We start from the raw sequence: 27675 nt of genomic DNA on the forward strand, positions 1-27675 counted from the left end.
AAAAATTAGTTTGATTTATAAAATAGATAATATGACAAGACAGAAAAACACTTAAAAATCAGTGTGTACAGACAGAAGTCCCTTTTCAGGCCAGATTTGGGGCTTTTCTTATGTATCTTGGGCCAATTTAGGTAAGGGTATCCTTGGGTGATGGCTAGAGAGACTTCCCTTATCGTTCCACTTAATCTTTTCTAGCTGTGTTTTTTGTTATCCCCTTCTGTCTGGGAAGCATTTCTGTTTCCAGACTTAAGTTATTCCCCAACCTCTTTTTGAATGGGAAGCATCTCTTTCTTTTCACCAACTGTATCAAGAGGCCCAGGACTTAACTTTCCCTTCTGCCAGTGGTAGTGAGTGGCCTGGGACTTACTTTTTGACTTCACTAGTGGGGTGCTACTGGTGGGCATATTTTGATCATTCCTCAACCTGAGCTGGAAGTCTCCCTTAGAGAAAAAAATTTCTCTTAGGGGCTTGTCCATTTGGGGAGTTTCCTAGGTTTTTATTTTGCTGATTCTTGCCAAATACTCACACTAAACCCAAACAGCACACCAAGACAAACAAGCAAAGTTGCAATTTCCCCACTTGAGTGGGGGGCTTTTGCATTGGCTCAGAAGAGTTGTGACCGAGGGGGACATCTGACCTCCAGGACAGAGAAGTCCCTCAGTATAGACTCCATTAGAGCATTCTAGGGAATCCCCCAGAGACTGCCCAGGAAATTGGAGTCCCTTCTTTGGCCTCTTGGCTGTCTTGCCAACTGTTGCAATTGAAATTCTGAGCTCGTTCAGTTTATTGGTAAGGCTAGCAGTTACCAATAAAAGGAGGCTTTAACTCCTCAGCAAGCCAAAAGACCCTGAATGAAGGTGGACTGGTCATTTTGACAGTCCAAAGGAGGAGCAGCAAAAACAACAACAACAACAGAAGGCTGTATCATAGTTGGGGAAAACAATATAATTGGTTACAAAACCTGGAACCTCATAGGCGTGGGGTACAGCATGATTGGATGGAAACTGGGAATTTGGGGCTAGCAGCCCCTCTTTCCGTTTTGTCGTTAGGCAATTCTGATTGATTTGGTCCACCTGCAAGAATAATTAATGATATGTATATAACAGATTTCCTTTAATTGGTCAAGAATAGCTAGGTAGAGAGGTAATGGATTTATTTTAATTAAAGTGATTTCTAGGGAAACTGAACTTTGAAACTTAACTCAGAGAGGGAGCCTAAAGTTCTAAACCCATAAACTGCTGGACTTAACTTAGAGATAAAGAAATGTGATTTAGACAGTTACACAAAATGTCGGTATTACTCTGAATTTGGACTTAGTTCTAGAAAAAGGTAAGGCTTTGAAAAAATGTTTTCAGGATTTCAGACTAGGATACAGATTAAATACTGACAAGGTTTTCTATTCCAATGGGGCTTCAGACTAAAGTACTATCCTGATATGATTTTGTACTATGTAGTATAAAGAGAGAACAAGGTGGGAAAGTGAACTTCCCTGTCCTTCCTCATTGACAGTAAGATTAAGTGCATCTCAAAGAGAAAGCAGGCCAAGCTGAACTTATTAAAAACCATCCATTAGATGACATGCATATTTATGCCATATTGGATCTAGATACCTCACCAAGCTACTGTCTTCCTGTTTCAGAAGCTGTTTGTTAAGATGCAGAACTTGATGAAGAACCTAAATCTGCAATTTTGTTTTCATGTGTTGTGTTGATAGGTGCAATTAATAAGTACGCGCATGATAGTTTTTAAAAGTATATATATATATGAATATATAAAAAAGGTGCCTCAGAATCATCAAATATTTTATTGAGCAGTTAGGTGGCACAGTGGATAGAATGTTGGGCCTGTAGTCAGGAAAACTCGTCTTTCTGAGTTCAGATATGACATCAGACACTTAGTAGCTGTGTGACCCTGGGCAAGTCACATAACTCTGTTTCCCTCAGTTTCCTCATCTGTAAAATGAGCCGGAGAAGGAAATGGAAAACCACTGTAGGATCTTTGCCAAGAAAATCCCAAATGGGGTCACGAAGAGTCAGACACAACTAAAACAACTGAACAACAACAATTATATTATGTTCAATAAATTAGCAGGAGGTATGTTAGGATTTAAAGTATAGGAAAATGTGTTAGCTTCTCAGAGGGGACAGTTCTTCTGAGATTTCAGGGCAAGGTCAGGAGCATAGATACAAAAATAGGGATATGTTGAAGTGGAGAATGAGAGAGCTCATGAGGAAATGGTTATTTCCTTACCAGGGAAGTATAACAGACATGTGTAGGTGAGGGTAGGCAGAAAAGAACAGAAGAAAGGAAAGTGTTTGGAATAAGGCTTTGATCAAAGAGCCATGGTGGATGAGCAGAAAAATTCTTGCCAAGGCCTGACTGCATTATACATTCCAAAAACATGAATCTACAGTGAATCAATTCTTAAAATCTAGGACTCTAACTGAGCTTTTTTGCAACATAATGCAGAAACAGGAAGCAGGTTAGATGGGAGCTGTAATGTAAGGAATTGGCAAAGTAGGTTTTTTCTAGTCAAAGGATTGTTTGGCTGAGAGAGTCCAGAATAGTAGAGAGAGGTCAGTGGATCATTCAGTCCAGTGGATCACAACTTGCTGGATGTCACTCAAACATCAGTCCATATGTAGTTGGATGTTAATGACTCAGAATAACTGGTAGCTTTGATTTTAGCTTGTGGGGAAATGAGCTGCCAGCTGCAGTCTTAGATCCTGCCAAAATCAAGTGTAATTCATCAGTCACTGAAAAGTCTTTCAAGTAGTCTTCGTGTCTCAGTTGGAATACAGACTTGACTCACTTTATGTTGAGTCGTACAACAGACCCGTATGTAAAGTGACTACCTAAAAGTTAGGTAACACAAATTTGCCCCTACGTACCCACTTCACTTAGTCTTTATAATAAAGGCATACACAAAATAATACCTTTACTCAAGTCATTGGGAACTGGAGAAGAGAGAAGGGCACTGCTGGGAAACAGCTCAGGATCTACCGATCCTTGGGCCTTGAATAAGTGGTAGGGACCAAGAGTGTGTGTCTTTTTATTTCCATGAACTGTGGAGGAGGCAGGGAGAAAAGCAAACAAAGACTTCGTCTAACCAGCCAGGCCCTGTGGCAGCTGAAATAGCCATCAAGGAACTAGTGTGTTTGCGCTTATGCCCAATTTATTACTACTAAACATGGCCAGTATTTTGACTCACATCAGTGGGGGAAGGAAAAAAACCCAGAGTACTTGGGGTGACAGGGAGTTGTCCCCTTGGCTTGCTGCATCAGGGTTGGGCTCCAGTACCTTATCCTGGGTTTGGGAAGGAAGCAAAGCAGCCCACTTCACCTGGGTCATCATCTTCCCTTTCCTTCCCCATTTCCCCCACCCCCAAACAAGGTGAGCTTCCCATTATGGAGCTATACTTCCTTTAACCTTCTGACTTCCATAATGGAGTTGGGGCTGATAGAAAGCCTAGGGGGGAAAGTAGAGGGCAGGGACGAAAGAAGGGAGAAGGGACAAAGGGCCAAGTGTGGGAGAGGGCCCTGGGTTGTAGTGTACTGACTGAACTGGGGTTGGAATGCAGTTTTTTGTTTGTTTGTTTGTTTCAGAATTCTTTACATAAAGCCAAATTTACATAATGTGAATTTTTGTAAAGGGAGAACTGTCTGTGCTTTTTCTCCAGCACTGGGAGATACCACAAATATTCTTTCCAAAAATTTGCCACTCCAGGAGAACTGAACTTCTTTTCCAGGAGAACTGTCTTCTGGGTAGCCCAGTACAACTTGAAAATTGCAAATCTGATCCGCAGTGCTAGAAATCCACTAGATCACTGAGGCAAGACCACAAGGTTCCCAAGCCTACCTTTTTATGAGCCAGATGCCCACGAACCCAGTATCTCAACCCTCTAGTCCTGGGAGTGGGTTCTGTGGCACATGGAGGCAGTTTGAAATACAGTTCATTGAATTATTTGCCTTTATAGTTATGTGAGTAAGCAGGGTGATAAATAATACGATACCCAGAAGATTCAACTAACTTCAAGTCATTGTAATGATCTTCCCTGACTTTTTATGACCTTAACATGTAACTTCCATAATTTACTTTTGATCCTTAGCCAGATAGAATCAGAATACATCTGTGTTCATTCTCTCTTTTTCTTTCTCATATATATATATGTGTGTGTATATACCCTATGATATACCATATATCTAATATAGATTAATAATTTTACAACATCCATAACTCTGTAGGGTGAATTGTTGGATAGATAATATTTTCCATTTACAGACTGGAGAACTGAGGTCACAGAGAGGTTAATTTAACTGTAGTAACAAAGGAGGTCATTGGCAAAGCCAGAAACAGAGTCTAGGTCTTCTGATTCCCCGTCTGAGAGCCCTCCAAACCTCCACAGAATCTCAGCATTGTTATTGCTGTTGCTTGTCTTTTGCTCTTGAAGAAGACCGATGACCTTACGAGATGATGTCTTGACTTGCACATGAATTGGATTTAAATGAGGCAGAACTGCACAAAGTCATCAGCCTCACTCTCCTCCAGAGCCATCGACGTCCAGTGTCAAGACGACTGGCAAGGCCTGGGGACCTCAGGGACATCCACTCCAGCCCGTCCTGAGCAGGAATTCCTCTACAGTAGACCTAGCAAGTTGTCATCCAGCCTTTGAAGACAGCCAGTGAGGTGGAACCTGTCACCTCCTGAGACAGTCCATTTTTAATTAGCTTTATTTAGGTGGTTTTTTCTTGCACCAAGACTTTCTTTTTGCAGCTTTCACCCATTGCTCATAGTTCTGGCCTGAAGGACCAAATAGAACAAGTCTAATCCCCCTGCCACCCAATAAACCCTTCAAATGCTAGAAAACTGCTATCATGTTCCCCACCTGTACTCCTCCCAAGTACTCTCTTCTCTAGGCTAAACATCCTCCATTATTTCAGCTGGACTTTATATGGCATGAACTGGGGGCCCTTCATCATGCTGCTTGTGTTCCTGGACACTCCAGATATTTAGGTCTGGTCACCTGTAGATGCAAGTAACTATTAGGCATCTCATCCTATATTTAGGTGCATTCCAGTAAGCTGAAGAAATTTGACCGATGCATTTATATACCAGTTTTTTTTCAGAACAAGATAAAGATCAGCTAATAGGCCTACTCAGCTTCTGATTCTAAAATACTGGTAATTCTTATTCCTGCACTGGTGGGAGTCATGTTGGTGGCTCGTTGGGTATTTGGTGCCACACAGTGTGGTGCACATTCTAAATAGTAGCAGGAGCAGCTGTTACCATGACTGATACGTTTTAACTCTTCTTCCTTAGCTTTCCGGGCCCTCCTACAGATCCGGGCAGTGAGGAAGAAGCCAGGAGCGCTGTCCCCTGTCTCATTCAGTCCTGTTTTAGCACAGAGCATGGACCACGATGAACACTCTGTAAGTGAGTCATATTTGCCTGAACCATTAGAAAGAGGGGACTCTTAGAATGGCTTGTAGCTTTAGGGCTTTGAGAGAGGAGCAAGGCCTACAGTTAAGAGACTGGCTCACCACACAGAAGCCTAGGACTGTCTACATATGTCAGGCCAAAACATCCAGGTTGTCATCCAAATGTTCCTAAGTAACAGGTACAGGGTAAGCAGAGCCTCTGAGTTGTATGGGGCCTCAGCTTCTTTGTTAGGACTGGTCTCTAAGTCTCAGCTGGGATGAAATGATAAATAACTGTGCTTGGAAGAAGCCTTCCTTTCCATTGTATCTGGCAAATAGTGAACACCTGCTGTAGCATATAGCTTTAGTGACACAGTTTGGGGGGCTGGGCCTCCTGACAGAACTCTCCTTCCTGTCCTCAAACAAGCTAAGTGGCTCCCTCTAAGTCTTGTAATAAGATGTCTCATTTCTTCCCTATGAAAGACAGCAGTGATTCTCTGTGATTCTCTCCTCTCCCTACCCCTGAGTGCCTCTACTGAAACAGTTGCTGCTGACAATCCAGATGCTGTTAATATCGCTAATGCAGGTGTCCCTCCCTTAAATCAAACTCTGAAAATGGAAGTATCAGGAAAGAGCAGAGCAAAGTGTGAAAATTAAGGAATCTCACGAGACCTGAGATCTAGCCCCAGTTCTGCACCAACCATCTGTGTGACTGTGGGCAAGTCACTTGACTTTCTCTGGGCCTCAGTTTCTTCCTCTATAAAATGAAGGATTTGAAATAGGTAATATCTCAGAGGCGTTTTGAATTAGGGAGGCTGATAATTGCTTTACCAAAGTGTTCTTTGCTTTACAAAGCATACCAGTGTCACATAGCAAGGCATTCTGGTACAGTAAATAGGGTTTGATTTTCAAAGACTCAGATTATATGCAACTCTCCAGAAACGTATGTTAGCATAAAATGAAGTACATTTGTTTGATTAACCCATTTTTTTAAAAAGATCTTTAACATTTAACTGAAGGACTTGGTGACCAAATTGTCTTTTACAACAACCCAGTGTTTCTGCTGCATGTAGTTGAATGTTAGAATGTTTGTTCCATGGCTTGATGTCCTGCTACTTGAGTACAGGGATGGGCACCTTCCCATAAAGGTGATAAATTAAAGGGACACTGTCAAGCAATGCAGGCCTCAATTTAGATTGCAAATATAAAAAAAGTCTCTGCACCTTTCAGGTTAGTGTCCAAAGCTTCACTTCCGCCTACCTTCCCCTAAAGAGGTTCAGATAGTTTAATAAATAAAATCCATATTCTTTGCCATTCACCTGGCATAAATTATTTGTTACTTTGGGCAAATAGGTATTTATAAGGCTGCTCTCAGATAACACAATATGAGCAGAAATGATTAAATTTCTCAAGTGGGTCAGTAATGAGAATGTAGGATGGTGGGGATTGTGTTTAGGATTGTTTTTGTTTTTAATAATTAGTCTTATGTCATAAACTCCCTGGCTAGAGGAACTGAGTAGTTCTAGAGTGAAACTGACCAGCATGTGTTGTCATTCAGTGCTCCAAGGATACCTAGAAAGTGGGTGGGGGATGTGTGGGGGTGGGTAAGGCGTCCATCACATAAATAGTCATCAGAAAATTGGGAAATTCCCTTTCAGAAAACTCTAGCATTGTTTGAGGGATGTTAGTTATTGTAAAATATATGATTTTTATCTTGACAGTGTCCCTTTAAAAAATCAAAGTCGAACCCTGTCTCATTGGCCAGCAAGAAACCTAAAAGGGAAACAGTAAGTGTATTTGGTCTATATGGCTACGTTATTGCCCCATCCCCCAACCAGAAAACAGACTCGTATGCAAAACCATTCTCTTCCCCAAACATTGGGATTTACTTGTGTAGTGTTTTAATTTACTTAACCCACTAAAGCAGGATCAGTTCCCTGTAGTCATTCTGTGCATGCACAGGAAGAGAGCTTTCTGAACCAAGCTGCTCCTTCAAAAGATGAGACCGAAGGCCTGTAGGCACAGGGGCTCCTTCCTGCTAGGGGCCAGTTTGCCAAGCCATGAGCTACAAGTTCTCTTGCCAGCTTTGCTAAGCTTCTTTTGTTTCTTTTAAATGCTCTTGTTCGCCTTTTTTTTTTCCTGCTGGCAAATGGAACTAATGTTGAAGGTGGAATTAATATTGTTGCTTTTTTATTGCAAATGGCATTTCTTATAAGTGTTTGTTTCTCATCGCCCTGCTTTCTGCACTTGGTATTTGGATTTACTGGTTTTTGTCTGTTTAGTCTAAGGACGTGACTTTTCCCAGATGTTCTTTGCAACTTGGAAAACAGGATAGGGCAGCCCAGATATATTAATGGCAGTTAGAGATAAACTTCATTGAAATGTCACCTGAATTGCTGTGTATCCTAGTGATTATTGATTAGATAGGAGGATAACTTCCGGAAAAAATCTAACTTCAAAAGTTGTAACTGTTAATTAGAAATATACCTGTAGGAATTATTAGGAGAATAGGTATCTAACTTTAAAGATTAAATCATATATGAAAAAGAGGATTCACAAAGCAAGGCATATTAAAAGGAAAAAATACAAAAGAATTTATCTGGCTCACCAAATGCTAAAGTGACCTAACAGATTAATAGGAATGTTACCTCAGCAGGAAGGGAGTGTGCCCTGGACTCCCCACTGCCTGTCTCCCTATTTTATTTCCATTTTCCATGCCATGTCCCCTCTTATTTCCCTCTTTCCATCTCCTTGAAAGACCTACCTTGTTTCCAAGTGAGACTACTGGGCAAACCCAGAAAAGCAGAAGGAGTGTTGTATCCTGCTCCATATCCCCACCCTATAGCATCATCAGTCACATCAGCCTTTTCAGCCCAACACGTGAGCTCTTTACCCTCACTTTGGAAAGGTTTGGGATAGGTGGAGTGCTCTGATCTCAAGCATTTGTCTGAAACACAAGAGTTTCAGCTGTATTTCAGGCTCATTTGATATGTACTTAGAATCTCCTGCTTTGCCCTCCCAGCTTTCCTGTGTTCTCCATTCTTCTACTAACTCTCACTAGCTGTCCATTCTTTCTCTGATTATAGATACATAAAGCCAGGAAGGAGCTCTTAGCCCTAGCCTGAGGGTGAATTTTCATATATTCTTACGTAAATCTCACCTTTTTCCTATCTGGCTTGATGCCATTTAGCATGGCCTCCACTTCTGCTTAGTTGCAGGTAGCCTCAGGGAGGGCTAAAGTTAGGTTTAGTAATACAGTGATCTTCTCAGAGAGCAGCAGAAAGTAAGGGGAAAGTCCTTTTCCCTTTCTAGAACCCACATTCTCATTCTTCAGGTGGAGGGGGTATTGGCTTCCTGCCTCACCTTAGTCCTATATTTGTTGTCCCTTTTATAAGCACTCACCTTTTTTTCCCTTAGCAACTAAAGGACCTGCTTTTCAGCCTCATTCAAAAGGACGTGCAAGAAGGGTGGTTTCCATATTAGTGAATATAGTTCACGGGTGATGTCATAAATAAGAAAGTACTTTCTGAGGCCCCAATAAGGAGTAATTTCTAGCTACAATTGGATAAATAGTTCCTTAGAAAACTTACATTCTTAGACGTATGATGTCATCGGGGGTACAGGGCTATCTTAAGGCAGGAATCTCATTTTGGGCCCCATGTCTTAAAGGCTGCATAGTATTCTAAAGGAAGGCCAGCCTTATCCTGAACTCTCCCTATAATTCACAGAACTCTGACAACATCCCACCTGGATATGAACCCATCTCCCTGCTGGAAGCTTTGAACGGCCTTCGCTCCATCTCTCCAGCTATTCCTTCAGCCCCTCTTTATGAAGAAATCACTTATTCAGGGGTTTCTGATGGGCTCTCTCAGGCAGGTTGTCCTCTTGCTGGGCTTGATAGGGCCTTGGAGAGCAGCCTTCAGAAGAGCAAGCCAAACAAGTCTCCAGACAGGTCAGTATTATTGGGTGTGTAGGTAGTGTTCCCAATAGCTTAATGGGCTACAGCTTCCAAGATCTTCTGCTCTGTGAGGACCGTGGGAAATGGAATAATGTGTGTTCCTCTCCAAACAAATGAATCCTGTGATGCCCAAGCAACTGAGCCTATTTTTTTTGTCATCCTTGTATCATTCTAGCACATTACATTCCCCATCATCTCCTATCCGTGAAGAAGATGAAGAGAAATTGTCTGAAGATTCTGACTCACCTCCCCCACTAAGTGGTGCTGAGCTAGTCCTTCGGGAGAGCAGCTCACCAGAGGTATGTCGAATTCCCAGCCTGTAGCTGACCAGAGAGGTCAGTCACTATGAATCTGTCAGCCTTGTTCTGGGAAGCTTGCCTTAATATTTTCTCCGACATGTAGGCTAAGGGGTATTTACTTAGAAAAAAAGCAGGCAATTGTTATTTGTCAATCATTATTTAAAGTAGAGGTGGATGACAATAACCGTAAGTCCTAAAGTTATTAACTTTATGTCTCCATTGTTCTTTTAGACTTGGCTAAGGTGTAAAATTCTGTTCTAGGCTCTAGGCCATTGAAAACAACTTGTGTGCATAACCAAATGAGGTGGATTTTTTTTCTTCTCTCTCTCTTTTTTTAAGAGCTTCATAACTGAGGAAATTGAAGAGGTGCCATCTCTAAAGCAAGGTAAGCATCTTCTTCTTCTTTCAGAATTATAGTGTTTGGATCATGCCCTGGTTCTAAACAAGCGCTACACAAGACTCTTTGTAGTCTTAGGATGGCAGTGAGCCTATTCTAGGACTTTGATCATCCTCATCCATACCCTCAGTGACGCTGGAAAAAACCTCTGGCCAAGCAGACCTTTTGTATTTTACCCTATTACAGTGCTCATTGGTGACATCACACGTCTTCAGACAGGGTTATCTGAGACATCATTTATTAAAACCAAACTCAATCCTAGTGAATTCCCTAGGGTTTTCTCTGCCTTACCACAAGAGAAAAGGTACTGTCTCCCTTGATTGTCCGTGTCAGCTTTGGCCTGGTAGAAATAACACACTCTTAGCTTATACTAATTGATACTCCTTTGGGGAGCATTCAGGCAGTTTTCTCAGGTTTTCAGCCAGAATGCTGTGATAGTTGGGGAGTCTTATTGATCCTCCTTCCTCAGCATCTCTTATATTCATCCTTATCTCTCTGTACTCATACCACAACCACTCCAGTCCAGGCCTGTATCACCTCTCACTTGGACTGCTGCAAATAGCCTCCTAATTGTTCACACATTCCACTTGATTAACAAATGTTTATTGACTAACTAACTCAGCCACCAAATTTATATTGTTAGAGCATAGGTCTGACTATATCACTCCTCTGCTCAGGAACCTTCAGTGCCTGCCCATTTCCTTTCGAATAAAATGCAGATTACTCTGTTTGGCATTTAAACCCTTTCATAGTCTGGCTCCAGCCTATATTTCCAGAATTTCTTCCCTTCTTGCACATTGGTCCCTCAAGCCAGGGCTAGTCTGGCCTGTTTGCTGTTCCTATACAAAATATTATATCTTCCACATCTGTTACTTTTACTGCCTTGCTTGGACTGCTATCCCTACTGACTTCTTCGTCTGGGAATCCCTAGCTCTTTACAAAACTCAGCTCAAATGCTACGTCTTTTAATAACCCTCTTCTAGTTCCCCCTTTTGTTAGGGTTCCCTCCAAATCACTATGCATTTCTTTTGTATATATCCCAGATTTACTTATATGAAAATGATGCACCTCCTTAGCAGAATGTAAGCTTCTTGGGGGCAAGGAATGTTTCACTTTTATATTGTGATCCCCAGGACCTAGCCCAATAGCTTGGATACAGTAGGTACCTAATAAGTGCTTGTTGATTAATGATAGTTCATTAAAGAATAAATTTGTTCTTTAAGACAATTCTGAAAGGAGCTTCTACTTGTTATCACAAACTATGGTTGTGGATTGTTGTATATGGTGTCAGTAGGGTTAATGTGTAGCTTGGTTTTGTTAAACTGGTTTTTTTCTTCTTTGTTATGAGGGGAGGTTCACCCTAGGGAGTGAGGGGAAAGAGTATGTTTGGGAGTGACTATGATGTAAAAACAAAAGGCATCAATAAAATTTGAAAAATAAATAAAAGCAAATCTGCTAGAGTTTGAAAGCTAAGGGAGCATTCTTTGTGGGCTCATCCTTAAGGCTCTGATTACAAAAGAATTTCCAGTGAGATACTTAAGTGAACATTGTATCCCCTAATGAGAGATGTTAAAGTAAATATTTATAAAACACAGAAATATCACTTTTAATGCCTTTATTCTAAGATTTCTCTTTCCATTTTTATCTGGGTTTGAAAATTATGTATTTTTCTTGTTTGGCTATGAGAGCTGCATTCTGACCTTGACTTTGCCACTAAATGGGCCTGTTTGCCTTGGGCAGATATCTCTGGGCTGTATAATGGAGGAGGAATTGTACCAGATGATCCCCAAGATCAATTTAAGCCCTAACATCCTGTTCTAAATATCTGATGCTCAGTTTCATTTCCTACATTGCTCTGGTTATGCATAAAAGTGTGCATTGATCTTTCCTGGCCACCAGAGGGCCAGGAGAGACTGTACCATTGCCCCAGTGAGCTAAGCCAGTAAATGTTTCAGATGCTCATGATCTTGACCTCTTTCCTGAAGCTTATTACCTTCTCAACATAAACTGGGCCCCTGCATTTTCCTTTCCTCTGTAACCCACAGGTCCGGGGGCCCACAGTGCTCAGAAGGCAGGAATGAGAGCTGTTTCCCATTCTCCTGCCACCATGATGTTTGCTATCTATTGAGGGAGGAATTGACCTCCTTTCCTCTGGCTATGTGTGAAGTAGTGTCCAGGCTCACTTCCCTGTTTCTTAGCAGCCTCCTCCACCCCTAAACTGGTACTGTTCCAGAGAGAAACCAAATGTAGTTCAATTAAATTATTTTCCATTTAAATTTCTGGCCTTTCTAGAAAGATAATAATAATTCACATTTGTGCTGTATCATACAATTTGTTACCACATCCATTATGTCCCATTTCAGTTTGACAACCCCATAAGGTAGGCAGGGTAAATTTAGTTTTAATATATTCATTTCACAGATGAGTAAACTGAGGTTTGGAGAAATAAAGTGATTTGTCCAAAGCCCTATGGTTAGTAAATAATAAGACTGGGCCTTGAGCCCAGGTCTTCTTACTCTTAAATCTAGGGTTTTCCCACTATAGTTCTCTGCCTTTGTACATGCTAAATTCAAATCCAGTTCTAAAATATTTTTTGAGATAGTCGCTGTTGAAAATACAATAAATCTAAAGCCAAGGAAAAAGCAAAACTAGTTCAAAAGTAGTGCCATCATTTAAGCATAAAAATACATTTGGGAGTTGTTGTCAAGGTGCAAAAGCATATTTTGTAGTCTGTAGCAGAAAGAACAAGGAAGTGCCAAGCCCTTTTCTTTAGTTACAAAGTTTAGTATACAATACGAGTTTAATAAATGATCATTATCTTTTAATATTCTTTCTTTTCCTTCTCAGGGACAGCTAGGTGGGACAGTGGATAGAGTGCTGGGCCTGGAGTCAGGAACACTCATCTTCCTGAGTTCAAACCTGGCCTCAGACACTTACTGGCTGTGTGACCCTGAGCAAGTCACTTAACGTTGTTTGTCTTAGTTTCCTCATCTGTAAAATTAGCCGGAGAAGGAAATGGCAAACTACTGCAGTATCTTTGCCAAGAAAACCCCAAAAGAGGTCATGAAGAATTAGACATGACTGAAAAATGACTGAACCACTCTTCATTCTCATCTGTTACCCCTATTACAGTATATCTTCAGCATATCAGCCTTACCTTGCCTGCAGCCAGACCCCTATTTCTACAAATCTTCCCTTGATATAGTAGGGGCATCCTGACATTTGATAGTAAAGTGTCTTCTTTTACATCCAAAGCAAGGAAAGGAGAATGAGGAATAAGCTCTCCTTTTTACTGATAACCAAATAAGCAGGCTTCCTACCTTAAAATACCTGGTAATGACTTGCTTCTGGTAGAATTGTTAGGAGCACTGCCACTATCCATCTAATGTAACCCTAATGACCCACATTTCTTCCCCCAAACACTCCACACCAAGACTAGGTTACTAAACAAGGTTGGAGAGGAAATGGATTTTTTCCTTTTTGTATAGAAACCATAGTCCATTTTTAATCCTGGGGTCAGTCTGGAACTCTAACCATTATTCCACAAACAGTCTTAGAGGTCTGTGTTAGAATAATATGGAGAATGGGACACTCCCTTTCCCCGTGATGTCAATCATGCTATTTCCATGAGAATAGTCAAAAAAGAATTGTCCTGTCTCAGTTGGGAGAAAAGGGGAAGAGATGAGCAGGGGAACTGTTGGCAGTCATTCCAGGGCCTGTGTTCAGAAGTCAGAATGCTGTTCAGACTGGAGTAGTAGAGCATCTGCTTGTAGAATCAGTGAGTCCCCTGCTGCCCTAAAGTCTTCAGTCTGGTAGTGCTGGGCAACAGTCTGCTGAGGCTGAGTCTTAGGCTTTGGGAACCCCCAAGATCTTCCCCAAGGTTCACCAGAAGGCTAGAAAGTTTAAACTCTGGGCTCCTTGCCTTTTTCAGCTAAGGAGAGTGCTGAGGCTAGTTCCAAGGCAGATAAGAATCATAGGAAGCAATTTGGATCATTTAATTTTTTTTAAGTATTAGGCCAGCCAAAAGCCAGTGTCTTTCAGAGATGCTTAATGGTGGACATTATTTTGAAAAATAAGTAAAAGCAAATCTGCTAGAGTTTGAAAGCCAGTGGGAATCCTAACGTTAGTGGGTGAAGATGTAAGGGAGCATTATTTGTGGGCTCATACTTAAGGCTCCGATTACAAAGGAATTTCCAGTGAGATACTTAAATGAACATTGTATCCCCTAATGAGAGATGTTACATTAAATATTTAACAAAACACGGAAATATCACTTTTAATGCCTTTATTCTGAGATTTCTCTTTCCATTTTTATCTAGGTTTGGAAATTATGTATTTTTCTTGTTTGGCTATGAGAGCTGCATTCTGACCTTGACTCTGCCACTAAATGGGCCTGTTTGCCTGTAAGCTTAATGCTTGATGGGATCCTAATAGATGGATGGCTAAGCTTTTCTCTGCCTTGCTCTCACTCCATATGCGGCCCTTCATTCAAGCTTAAGGGGTAATTCTTAGAATTTAAACTTTTGAAATATACAAAAAGTGAAGCTACTGGGGCCATGTTAAGTCATGTTTGACCTTAATAGAAGTTCAAGTGTTTTTTCCAGTGTTCTGCCATTTCAGATGTGTCCCTTTAAGGGGACAGGTAGCCTCAGTTGTTAGGACTACTAATAGTATCTTTTCCATTTAAAATGGGGCTCCATAAAGACTGGTCCCTAATTTGATTCCTTTCCTTTTAATTTAGAGAGCCAGGCTCCATCCATAGAGGACGTCTTACAGGACAGCAGCACTGAGCACAGAAGCCTTAATCAACCTGGGATTGACCCTCCAGCTGACATATACCTACCAGGTGACAGTCAACCAGCTTTCCCTTTTGTCACGTGACTGGGGAATGGGAGATAGCCTTGTTAGTGGTGCACAGGGCTTAGTGATATAACAAAGAGTAGGGCGGAGCCAAAGTACTCTGTCTGTGGTTCAGGAGCATTTGAAGCACTGAAAATACTGGATGAGGCTTTAGAAACCTCTCCTATTAAACTTTGGTTGGGGGCCCTCCAATACAGGCAGACCTCGGTTAATGGCCCTTATTTGAGAGCTTAATTTTCAAATTGGAGACCACAGCAGGAGAAACAGTACCCCTCCACCAAAAACTACAGCCAAGGATAGTGGTTCTTCCTTGACTTTTCCAAATCAGCCATTGAAACTTTTTTTAAAATGTTAGTTATTTGTTTAGGCAGTTGGGGTTAAGTGACTTGCCCAGGGTCACACAGCTAGTAAGTGTCAAGTGTTTGATTTGAGGCTGGATTTGAACTCAGATCCTCCTGACTTCAGGGCAGGTGCTCTATCCCCTGTGAAACCTAGCTGCCCCTAAGCCATCGAATCTTTAATGTAAATATGCTAAGTGCCTTTAGGTAACTCTAACAATCTAGATACTAAAAGGAAAATATCTTCTTTCTCATTGCTCTCTGTTCCCCCAAAGCACAGGCTAGGAGATCCTCCTCTTCTTTGTTGTCTTCCCTGATTTGTTGAGGTGCTTTGCTGTCTTCTGCCCTCAGTCTTTGGCCTCAGTGAATCAGAAGGAGGGTAGTGTGAATAATCCTAAATGCTAGATAACGTAAAGTCAACAAGCATTTATTAAATGCCTACTGTATACCAGGCACCTTGCTGTGCCCTGGGGATACCAAAAAAAGGGAAACAGTCCCTGCTTTCTATGAGCTCAAAATCAAATACAGGGAGACAGTATGCAAACAACTATGTGCGAACAAAATGTAGAGGAGATAAATTTGGAGATAATCTCAGAGGGAAGGCACTATTTTTTTATGTGCTCCATTGAACATAGCTATGTCTGACATTTCTAGAAATTTAAATAATGAAACCATACAATGAAGACAATTTAGAATTGAGTATAAAAACATCCAGCTTCCCCATTTTTTCCTAATGCTAAAAAACTTCATTGCCAAGAATGGAGAGCATCTCTCACCCTGGTGTCTAAAACCTCAAGCAGAATTCTAGATTCCATTTTCAGAATTAGGAAAACTGCTATTTTTATATATTATCTGGAGGTAATTAAGTGGCTGGATTTTAAAATTGCTTTCTTTTACCACTGTCTTGGTTAGAGTGGTGATCAACAAAGGGCTTAATTAATAGAATAGTTAATGTTAGTATCTAAAGACAAAATAATTTCTGTTACAAAAGAAAAAAGGGGGGAAAAAAGAATTGACCCTCCGGAGCAAAAGTATTATGTTGAAAGAATACACTGTTGCTGAATCATACAACAGGATAAACTGGGGCAATTCAGGTTAAGTTCATTGTAGCTTTGAAAACAATTGTTGTTTTTAATGAGGAAAATAGCTTTTAAAAAACCCTAAACAACCCTTTTGTGATTTATGGTGTATTTGATGGCTATTCTGGGAGTTCTAAAGGAAGGGAAAGGAACAAGCATTTATTTAAGCCTACACTATATGCTCTGCACTGTGCTAAGTTCTTTATAGGTATTATCTCATTTGATCCTAAGAACAACCCTGGGAAATAAGTGCTATTATTATCTTCATTTTACAGTTAAGGAAATTGAGGCAGGCAGAGATTTGCCCAAGGTCACGTAGCTAGTGTCTGAGGCTATATTTGAACTTGAGTCTTCCTGACTCAAGGCTCAGGGCTCTGTCTACTACACCACCAGCTCCATTCTGAGCTCTACTAAGTTGGAGTTGATAGAAGTCAGTACCCCTACTTGTTTTCAGGGGACTTCTAGACTGAGTAAGACCATCTTAAAAGAACTAGCTGAATTGGTCTGAGCACGCCAACTATGAAACTGTCTTCAGCCACTGAATACTTTGTAGTCACATATTGCAAAAGAAGGTTGCTCATTATCAGCTTTGCTATATATTTACTAGCTGTGTGACCCAGGGCAAGTAAGTCACTTCATGTCCCCTGGCTTTATTTTTCTTATCTTTAAAATGAGGACAACAAGATTTCTAAGGTTTTTCCGTTCCAAATCTGATTTTCTAGCTTGGTCACTCTTTTAAGGGACAGACAAATAGTGGATGTAAAGGCCATCCATTGACTCAAATATATTAGGGAATTCAGGGTCACACAGCTCCTGGGAGAGCTTCACTGAACAGTTTCATAAAAATATGGTTTGGGAGCAACACATCAATAGCTATGACTTGTTAGGCTTTGGAAGAATGTTATAGAGAAAGGAATGTTGAGATCCTGGATCTAAAACTAAGTTTCTTCACTGTAAAATGAGAGGGTAGGACTAAATAAAGGTCCCTTTCAGATTTAAATCTGCGGTCCAGTGATTCTATAACAATTAAATATTTGACTTGTTCACATGGCGACAATTCAACACCAGACTGGGGTGAAAAGGGAGGCTATGGGCCTGTTGTAATCAGGCTCTATGGGATCATAGACTATTAGACCTGTGCTTAGCACAGTGCCTGGCACATAGTAGGTACTTAATAAATGATTGACCTAGAAGGGACTCCTGTCCAACTCTCTTCAAGATATCATTCAATGGGTAGCAATTTCTTTTTTCCTTAGAGCTGATGGTCTAAGCCAAGGGCCTTAGGAAAAACTAAGCTATGCCAAAGGAGTTAGCCTAAGAGTTTAGAAGAGGAAAGGGTAGCAGAAAAAAAAAAAAGAATGGGAAGGAGAAAGAAGGCACAGAGAAGATGTACGTATGGAGAAGTGATTATGTACCATTAACAAGTGCCAGCCACTTTCTGTTGTTCATACCATAGGTTGCTTGCTCCTCCCAGTCCTCCCCACCCTCAGGCTCCACCATTGTAGAGTCTTATATCTCAGTCAGTTTGCCAGTCAATAAAAAGTTATTAATTATTTATTATTTATTAATAAACATTTTATTATGTGCTAGGCACTATGCTAAGCACTGAGATATAAAGAGAGGTAAAATGCCCCTGCCCTTAAAGAGTTCACAATCTAATGGAGGAGGCAGCATGCAATTAACTACGTACAGACAAGCTATATGTATAGGATAAAGGATAAAAAGGAAATTATCAACAGAGGGGAGACACTAGAATTATGAGGGATTGGGAAAAGCTTCCTGTAGAAGGTAGGGTTTTCCCTGGGACTTGAATGAAACCAAGAAGCAGAGATGAGGAAGGAGAACATTCCGGGCCTGAGGGACAGCCAGAGAAAATGCCAGGAGGCTAGATGTGTGGGACAGAGACCACCTACCCAAATTAAAACCAGAGTCTTGACAAAAGTTTGCAAAAAGGAGAAATCTCTTTATTGACTTTCTCGAGAAAGGGCATCCCAATGCTGCTTAAGCTGCCCTTGTTTAAGGCAAGATTATATAGACCCTAATGCAGCAGCCCATCCTAACTCCCTTCCCGTCGGCTCACTGGCTGAGCCTCAGGTGTGCAATATATTCTTGTAAAAACTACCCCAGTAACAGAGAGAACAAAGAGGTATAGAAATTATGTTAGCATGTTCCCGTTTTCAGGGCCTCACAGTTTCAGCAGCCTTTTACCCAAGGTCATGTAACTAGCTAGAGGATGAGATAGACAGGATGCTGTTATGGCTCAGGAATCTCTGCTAACACTATCTAAGAGTAGGGGAGGGAGAAGGCTCAGGGAGGGGGTCTTGTATTCTGAGGGGTCTTCACTTAGTGTTGGTCCACATGTACCACTCAAAAGCAACAATATCAGAACCATTTACAAGAACTAATGACCCTTTGAGGAGGCTTCACTTCTGAGAGATCATCTCTCACACTAGATATGGACTGTCTTGGGCAAAGAACAGCCAGGAGACTATTGTCACTGTATGGCAGAGTCAGTGAGGAGAGTGGGCACTAATTACACACCCCTTTCCCTGAGCATATCTATAAAGTAGGCCTCTTTCTGCCAAAGGTCAGATACATTCAAGAAGTTGCTTTGGTGATGTCTGACAGAGGTGCAATCTTAGAAACACTGGCCCTGGATTTTCTCCTCTCTCTGTTGATTTCTCTGTTCCTGTCTCTGGCTTTAAACAGTCTAATTAGACAGTATCATCTGACAGGCTCAGTTTACCTGACAGTTCCATAAAAATCATCAGAGAGGCTCATTTACATGAACAGTAATGAGAGAAAGCAAAAGTTCATTATTTAATAAAGAGCAAGAGATTTGCATTTCTCAGAATGAGGTACTTAAAACAATAGGAACCTGATCTTGAGTTTCCAAAAGCTATTTTCCTCCTTTTTCCATGGCTCACAGTGTGATAATAAACTCTGTTTCTTGGGACTTGCAGCATCTAGATTTTTTTTAGCAGTTAAAGAAAGAGTAGTTATGATTTTGTTTTTTCTTCTTTGCTTCTGCAAACCAGTATGTTCAAGCTGAGTATATTGTTTCCAGACCTCACATCCCTTTCATTTCGCTCTAACTTTATTCTAGTTGCTACAAAATTTACAAGTCTGTTCTAAGATCTTTTCTAATAATTCCTTCATTTTCTGTCTCTCCTACCCTCCTATCTGGATAGCACTGGGTCCTGATTCCTGCTCTATTGGTATAGAGGAATAAGATGGTATGTTTTCTCCTTTCTTATGCCTAATTGGGTTTTGTCTTGTCTGATGAATTCAGTCCAGTTGAATATTAAGTGCCTGCTCCATGTAAAAACTTGTGTTAAGTATTTGGGGAGATAAAAAATTTAGATAAGTTGCCAAGCATATAAGATGATCTTAATGGTTTAATCCATTAGATGGGAGTTTCAGTCATTTCTTCCACTCCTTACCTTATATATAGTCCTAATTTCACAGCTTTTCCAGACCTTCTCCGTGTGTAAGCTTTAATCCAAAGATCTCATAAAGCAGTTGAGGTCTGGTCTTTAGTTTAAGACAGAGGCTCTTAACTTTATTATGTCCTGGACCACTTTGGCAGTCTGGTCAAGCCTGTGGACCCCTTCTCAAAATATGTTTTTTAAATGCATAAGAGATAAAATGCATGGAATTACAGAGGAAATCAGTTATATGGACATAAAGATGTAATTTTTTTTCCCATACAAGTTCATAGTCTCCCTTTAATCTGTGGGTCCCAGATTAAGAGTCCTTGTTCTAAAGGGTACCCCATTTGGGGAGAACCCAGGTGGTGACAATTTGCAGGAAAATGGGGTCATATGATAGAATCAAAAACCAGCTTTTCCCCCCACTATCGGAACTAGGATGATCCACTTGGGGACTTTGGGTCTCCAAAAAGAGTGACTCAGTTGACTGTGGTCACTTCATGTGACTATTAACGAACAGAATTATCCACAGTGACTTGGAGCAGTGAAAAGGAAAGGAATAAAATTAACAGAGATCATTGTTGCCCATTAAAAGGAGATTTTTGAATCTAGCAACCTTATTGTATAAATTTTTGTGTTTGTGTGGGCATTATTGACTGGGTTATCTAAGTGAACTAAGTCTCAATATAAATGGACATGCAGATCTGTCAAGCTTTTTTCTTTCTCTCAGAGCAGGGAAAGTCTTACTGTCAAGTCCCGTACCCTTGTTATCCTTTATGATATGTCCCCTTAATGTTGATGTCCTTGTTTGAACTGAGATGTTCTCCCACCAGCTTCTGCTGCTGAGGATCTTGGGATTTATAGTTGGAAAAGAACTTAGAAATAATTTGTACCAATCCCATTATTGAAATTTGATGAAAGTGGGACCCCAGGAGGTAAGATGACCTGCCTAAGATTACATAGATAGTAGGTAGTAGATCCAGGATTCAAACCCAAGTTCTCTGACTCTTATGTCTAGCATCCTAGTCACCAAACCACAGCTGCCTCACTAGAGACCACAAATGCCTCTCTGGGCCCAACTTACTTTTCTGTACTTAGGTATCTGCCCACAGCCCAATACTTAGTTGAGGATTTTCACATATTCATTAGAATGTGGTTTTAAAGAGGCTAAGACAGCCGAACCAGCCTTAAAACAGGCTGTGCCAAATAGGAGATTTATTGAGTCTCCTTTTCCCTAAGTTCCCAAGGCTAGTGAGAGGCAGGTGCCAAGTTATCCAGGCTGTATTGAGAAGTAGCTTGTGTTTCAAATGAAAATGACTCCAGTTGGAAATTCAGTACAGTAGAAAACTCCATTATAAAACGAGTGTAAGAAAACAAAGATGTTGCTAGTTTTACAGATGTTATGTTATGCAAACCTTAAAGGACTATATAAATGGGATATAATAATAAAGCTAAGAACTTAGAGATGGGAGAAGTATGAGTGGTTTAGGCAGTTATGCATTTGTATGACCAAATAAACTCCCTCCTCTTAGCTACTTTAGCTCTAGTCACTCAATATTGGACCTAACTAGATAGATGAGAAGTAACAGCCTTCAATTTTTCTTCTGGAAACCAAACCACTCGAAAGTCAAGGCATCTTCCAAAGAAATGGAGCAAGACATAGGTATTTATACCTGCATAGAGGTTTGAAGAAAATAGTCCAACCCATTTTGCAGATTACCATGCCCCTCAAAACACCCATAAAAGATGGCAAGAACAAGAAAGTTTAGGGCTTAAAAATGTATAATTGCCAGGTTTCTTCTGGCTGCTAAAGAGTGTGATCATTTAGTGGTCCTTTTTCTCTCTCCTCCCTGCACTTTGTTCTAATATAGGTACACTCTGCTTTTATGATCCTGAGGTAGTAAAACTGACTGATGCAGGTAGTGTTCTTATCGCCTGTCTAGGGTCACGGGAATGAGGCTGGGAAGAGACCTTGGAGACCACACAGTCCAGTGGTTCCCAACCTGTGGAACCTAGAGTTAGCATAAGGGGGCCATATCCAGTCAAGACAGTAAGGAACAGGACTGAGACTTGAACTCAGATCTTCTGAATCTAAATTCAGGGCTCTTAAATTGTAGGAATTTTGCTCTTCCTAGTGCATAACAGAACCAGGAAGTGAGCTCCCAAAGCCTCTGAATGGTCAAAGTAGGTGACAGGGAGTCTGTATCAGGTCAGATGCCCATGTACTTGACTCTTATGTTGAGAACCAGCTTATGTTTCAAGTCAGAATGACTCCAGTTTGAATTCAGTCCTGTAGAAAGTAGGTACCAGGGAGCAAGGATGTTACCGTCACTCAGAGGTTCTTTACACTTATTTCAACATTGTTCTAACAAGCTTTCTTATATGACCTCTCCGCCCACAGAAGATGGGAATTAGCAAAGCTAAAATTGGGAGGGTCTGGGCTGGCTGAAAGCAGCAGAATTGGTGACAGATGGCAATCTGACAATAGAGAAAGAGACAGAAGAGACTGTACAAATCTGACCCAAGGGTTCAAACATTTCAGGAAGGAAAATATAGCCCGAATTGGGGAAGATAGTTCAGGATCCTTAGGACGTCAGCGCACACAGTACAGCAGTTTGTCTGTCTGCCACAGTGAGTGATCCCGGGCCTGGGAAAAAGGTGGTGTTCTTCATGGGTTGTATAAGAAGGCAGGGAAGAACATGAAGCATTTTGGAAGAATTTCTAACTAAAACAGTTTCCTTTTTAAGTGGTGTTTCAAGGAGTGTTTCAAGAGTTATTTGTTGTGGAATATCCAGATTTACACAGAAATAAATTAGGGTTGATCCTCTATTCTACACAGGGATTTGTCGTGTTTTCTTTTAGGTAGTGGTGTAATAGGCAGAAATCTGATTTATGGCTAAAACCTGTAACATGTTGCAGGCCTTGAAGAAGACTGTCAATATATCACTGTCCTCCCCTGTACCCTCAAAAATATCTCTTCTGCCTGGAGCCCAGGCTGTAGTAGGGGCTCTTCCTCTGCTGCTCCTGAGGCCTCTCTGCAAAAGGGAGGCCTTTTCCCTTTTCATCTGTGAAACCCCAGTGCAGGGGTGAGAAGTGAATGCCCCTGGGTGAGTAGTTGCTGGACTTTCACACTAACCTCAAGTACTTTTTCAGCTCTTGTTTGGTATGGAGGAGTGGTGGCAAACTCATTGCTGTGACTTAGGAAAGTATTTTCTTTTATAACTCTTAAGTGTCAGTTTAAACACAAGAAAAATGCTTATTACCTCCATGTAGTTGTTGGTGCTGATTATAAGACTTTGCTTTGGGATAGGAAGCATGCCCTAGATGTGTCTGTAGGTCTTCTAAAAATGGAATTAAATTGGCCTCCCCTGGGTTATGGACCATGTATCTTTCTGTAAAGCAAAGAATCAAACCTGATTTATTTCTACTTGAATCTGGTTGTTCTGCAACAAAGTGAATTTTCTTCTTTTTTTGGCCTTTTTTTAAATGAGGCAGTCGGGGTTCAGTGACTTGCCCAGGGTCACACAGCTAGTAAATGTCGAGTGTCTGAGGCTGGATTTGAACTCAGGTCCTCCTGACTTCAGGGTCGGTGCTCTACAAAGTGAATTTTCCAACTACCTCATGTTTACTCCTTGAAGCACTACGTTTTTAAAAAAATCATAAATATTTTTCTAATAATTATAAATTAGTAAATTCTTATAACTTGGCTCCTTTTACTGAAACCAGTTCCCCATGACTGGCTGTTAATGACTAGGAACATAACTTCTCTCTGTTCCATCAGAACTCTTTAATCAGATGCTTATTTGATCGTTATTTGACTGAGATGATTTTGACTTGTTTTCGGTTTAGCTTTGTGGTTTTTCTGTTCTTTGCCCCTCTGAAACTGTGGTTTCATCAGTATAGGAGAACTCCCAGTACGTAAACTCCCTTCATTGATGCAGATCAGCAGCTTGTTTGTAGTTTATAGCATTAGAGAGTTGCCTAGGGCACTCAGAGTTTGTCACTCAGCCATGTTCACATGGCCAATATATTTCAAACTTGAACCCAAATCTTCTTGACTGCAGCCCTAGCCCTCATATGCCATGTTGCATCTAATTTTCTGTCATTAGGATGTTATATTAATTAAATTATAATCAGGTTACAAATTATCTCGTAAAATAGTTTCTGATTCATAGTCAATAAAATTGAAACCAGAGGAAAGCCCAGATGCTCTGTGACCCTAAGCAAGCCATTTTAATTCACGTTAAGAAAGTGTACAAATACATCTGGAGGTTGTGTAGTTTTATAATGTAGTTTTATAATCAGAATCAACAAATGCAAGGAAATTTATGCCTTGTTCTCATGCTCAAGATGACACTGACATGTTCTCCCTGTGCCAGAGTCCCAGTGGTCCAGTAGTGCTGCTGTTGTTTTATTGAGCCTCACACAGCACCCCCCCACACACCTTTCTCACCATCATTAAATTCTGCTTTGGCTTCTCCCTCAACATTTCATCTCACCCCTTTGCAGACATACAGAATTCTAAAGTGTTTGTTTGCCTGAGACCCATACGTAAGAACCAAAGAATGAACACATTGAGTCAGTCCCAGGGGACTTATGTTCTCCCTCTGACAAGGACAGATTTGAGAAGTCTACTGTCTTCCCCTGGTCACAGACATTTTATACTGACCATAAAAATGTAGTAACTAGTGTTTTCCTTTGCTAACAGTTTCCACCTCATTTTCTTTTCCTCTCTTAGGAAGTTCAGCCTCAATGGAGTCTCCCCAAAGCCACAGTGTGAATGGTTCTACTCGGCCTCCAGTCTGTGACCCCAGCCCTGAATATCGGGAGGCTGAACTGACTCCTCTCTAAGATCTCAGCCAGGGAGTGGTTTGGAGCCTTCAGCTCATTAGGCCTTTGTGAAAGGGCCTTTCGATCTGGACACCAAAATACACGCACAGACTCTCCTCTCTCTCCATCCTCTGTGGGAATACTAGGCTCTGGAATGCCACACAGACTTTGACCAAAAGAGCACAGCTAACCTTACACTCTGATTACTTCCCTTTTTGTATGTTAAATTTATTTGTAAGTGGTACAAGATGAAGGACAGCAGCTTTTATCATGGAGCCATTGAGGGCTTTTTTCCCTGCAATACCCCATTGGTTGGGGTAGGCAGGACTCAGGAGGTAGTTCCTTCTCGGAGAGCAGAAGTAACTGCTTATAAGGCCAGCCTGGAGTTGGCATTGTTTGCATTTTTAAAGCCTGGCATATTTCTGAAACTTGGGGTTTGGGACTGGTAAGCTCCCTATGGTGGCGGTGGCATTTATGTCCACAGGAGAGATTTTAGGAATTGGTGAGACATTTTCCTCAAAGGTGGTTTTGAGGGGGGATTTTGTCTTTTGTGGGGGGGAGGAACCTTCCAAAAGAAGGAGGGGAATCCAATCAAAGTCTATGAAGGAAAATATAGTGTATATTTTGTAACACACAGTGGCTGATAGGAGCCTTTTGCTGTTGCCGGTGTTTGCATCGTCAACGTGCTTGTTTGTCACAAGCATGATCCTACTGCAGCGGCACCTGTCCATGTAGTGTCTTCTCGTTCATGCCTCTTTATGATGTGACTGCTCTCTTTGCTTTTTATTTCAGCTGTTGGCCATTTGGGTTTAAGGCAATTGGTCCTGTTCTCCAAGAGGACTCTGGGATCATTTTTTTCCTCACCAAGACTTTTCAGAGTGAGAGTTCATCTTATTGGAGGACACTGATTTCCAGAAGCAAAACAGACTCTGGCAGGTCCACTCAGTGACCTCCAAGCCCCAAGGGATGCCTGAGTCAAAATAGCATCCTCTTCTCTGGGAAGGTAGTTCAGACTTCATGAATCTGAGCTGAGAACTACCAGGAAGGTCTGGAGATAGTACCTTCATTTGATTTGGCCTACCTTGCAAGTGCCCTGGCAAGGGATCTGCAGTCTGAGAAGGGATTTTGGTTAGGATTCAAAAACACAGAAAAGGAAGATTTTGGTTTTAAACAAAGTCAGCACTTTGCCTGCCATGTGCACCTTCTCCTGTTTAGGTGCCTTTCTCTGAGTGCTGAGCTTCACAGAAGTTGCCAGAGTGTCTAAGTCATACAGTGAATTTAGGAACTCCTTTGAAATCAGCAGCTGCCAAACTGGCATGGCCAGTCCGGAAACAGGCTGTCTTTCCCATGGAGAGAACACCTGATATGCTTCCTGCCCTGATCGTCTAATATTTCCCTCCTGGTTTGTAGGTGTTTACTGGGGGGATCTGAGAGACAGAAGACTCTCCCTCCCCCATAGTTAACACAGTCTGCCTAGGATTTCAGTATCCTCGTGATCTGGCCCTTCCAGATGGTATTCAAGGTGCATTGCTTCCAGGATAACTTTTTCTGCATTATGATTTAAAAGGAAATGTCTTGGCAGAAAGGAAGAATTCTACAAACACTGGTACTCACTGTGAAGTTGATACACCAGCTACTACTTTCTGCAGAAGAGTGGTAGGGCCTTGGCTGTATCTGCCTCGGTGGGTCTGGCCATAGTGTCTGTCTGCTAACACGGCCCCGTAATCTCCATTCTTAGTTCTCAGTTTATTGCTTGGCAGCAGCCAAACAAGGATGTAGTGAATGCTCTAGCAAAAGCAGTGGCCTCAGCAGGTAGAAGTCTTACCCACTGGTAGATTTGATTCTGTTTAAGTTTAACCTAAATGGTTTGGAACAGGTAAATTCTGTTCTATAATACAATAGTTTTTGCTCGCCAGTGCCCTGTCCTGGACCCTCAGGATTTGGAGTCTTTAGGTGAATGGCTTTCAGAACTAGATTGGACTTAGCAGAGGCAGCTTGGGAAGAGACCAAGCCGCATGAATGGGACCCTGTCTTTGACTTTACATCGCAGAATCTCTGGCATTTCTTGCTGGAAGTGGGGCCCTCTCTGACGGGTTCTCTGGAGGGTTCATTTGGACCTTAATAGGGAACCTGAGGCACAAGCCATAAGCCACAAGTTGAAGTCGCATTCCAAGGCCAGTTTTCTCAAGTAAGCTTTTTCAGAAGCTCATTAAATATTCATGCTGAAACTGACACGAAGACCCTGCCTGAAATGTGAAGACACTTCAGCAGGGGCGCCCAGGCATTCCTCACAAGCTAAGCCCATCTAAGGCAGGAGGCCCAAGGAGATGGGAAAAGGCCCAGTCTTCCTTATTAAGCTGCAGTCACAGGAAACCCAAGGAATTGCCCTATAGTTAATGCTGCTGGGCTAAGACAGACCACAGTTATGTTCCATTTAAACGAGTTATTAAATTGCAGGTACAGATTTCCAGCGGAGAAGACAGGCTCATCAGAGTCAGATGGAGAGCCAGAATAACTGGCTCATGGAGGTGGCCTTCTCACAGCCTGTTTGTGTATGTGTTGTCAGTGAACAGGCAATATTTTTTTTTCTCTATTCTCATCGATGAGTGTAGTTTTGTCCAGAGACCTTGTATTGGGTGCCTTGCTTTTGCACAGTGGGACAAACTGGAGTAGAGTTGTGTACTGAAGATACTAACTTTTTTTTTTCCTGTAATTGCCACTTGTGAATTTTGTCATGTGGCTTCTACTCATGGCTCTTTCCTGCCTCTGGAGACAGGCTACTTTGTGCACATTGCTTTCCCCCCAGCACCCCAGGGTTTTCCCTAGCCCAGTCTTTCCTGTCCTGGCTGCTCATAGACAGTCTGGCTTTCTCTTTCCTGCACGCTGCTTCCCTCTTTTCCCATCGAGCCCTTTCAGACCTTTCCTCTTCAGTTTTGGTGCCAGTACTTTGTTTAAACGATGGAACGCAGATTTGCTCATCTGGAAACGTGCTATTATTTGATGTAGTCTGATTGGTTAGCTTTTTGTTTGTTTATATATTTATAGTAATAAATTCATACAGCAATA

The 27675-nt window shown here is 41.4% G+C and overlaps 1 protein-coding gene across 5 annotated transcripts in view; it reads left to right on the forward strand.

Moving 5' to 3' along the window:
- MGRN1 (mahogunin ring finger 1) overlaps positions 1–27675 on the forward strand; it is a 112773-nt gene extending 85098 nt beyond the window's left edge. The window contains exons 11-18 of one of the 5 annotated variants that reach the window (XM_020978595.2): positions 5320–5429; positions 7139–7204; positions 9146–9369; positions 9551–9674; positions 10014–10059; positions 14813–14917; positions 19540–19584; positions 24518–24606. In XM_020978595.2, the coding sequence (XP_020834254.1) occupies positions 5320–5429; positions 7139–7204; positions 9146–9369; positions 9551–9674; positions 10014–10059; positions 14813–14917; positions 19540–19580 (716 nt within the window). In that variant the 3' untranslated portion in view covers positions 19581–19584; positions 24518–24606. Of the gene's footprint in view, positions 1–5319; positions 5430–7138; positions 7205–9145; positions 9370–9550; positions 9675–10013; positions 10060–14812; positions 14918–19539; positions 19585–24517 lie in introns of all 5 variants that reach the window. The other 4 variants (XM_020978598.2, XM_020978593.2, XM_020978597.2 and 1 more) reach the window with 4 other exon arrangements.

Source organism: Phascolarctos cinereus, unplaced genomic scaffold, assembly GCF_003287225.1.
Source record: "Phascolarctos cinereus isolate Bilbo 61053 unplaced genomic scaffold, phaCin_HiC Scaffold_4;HRSCAF=312, whole genome shotgun sequence".
Lineage (NCBI taxonomy): Eukaryota > Metazoa > Chordata > Mammalia > Diprotodontia > Phascolarctidae > Phascolarctos > Phascolarctos cinereus.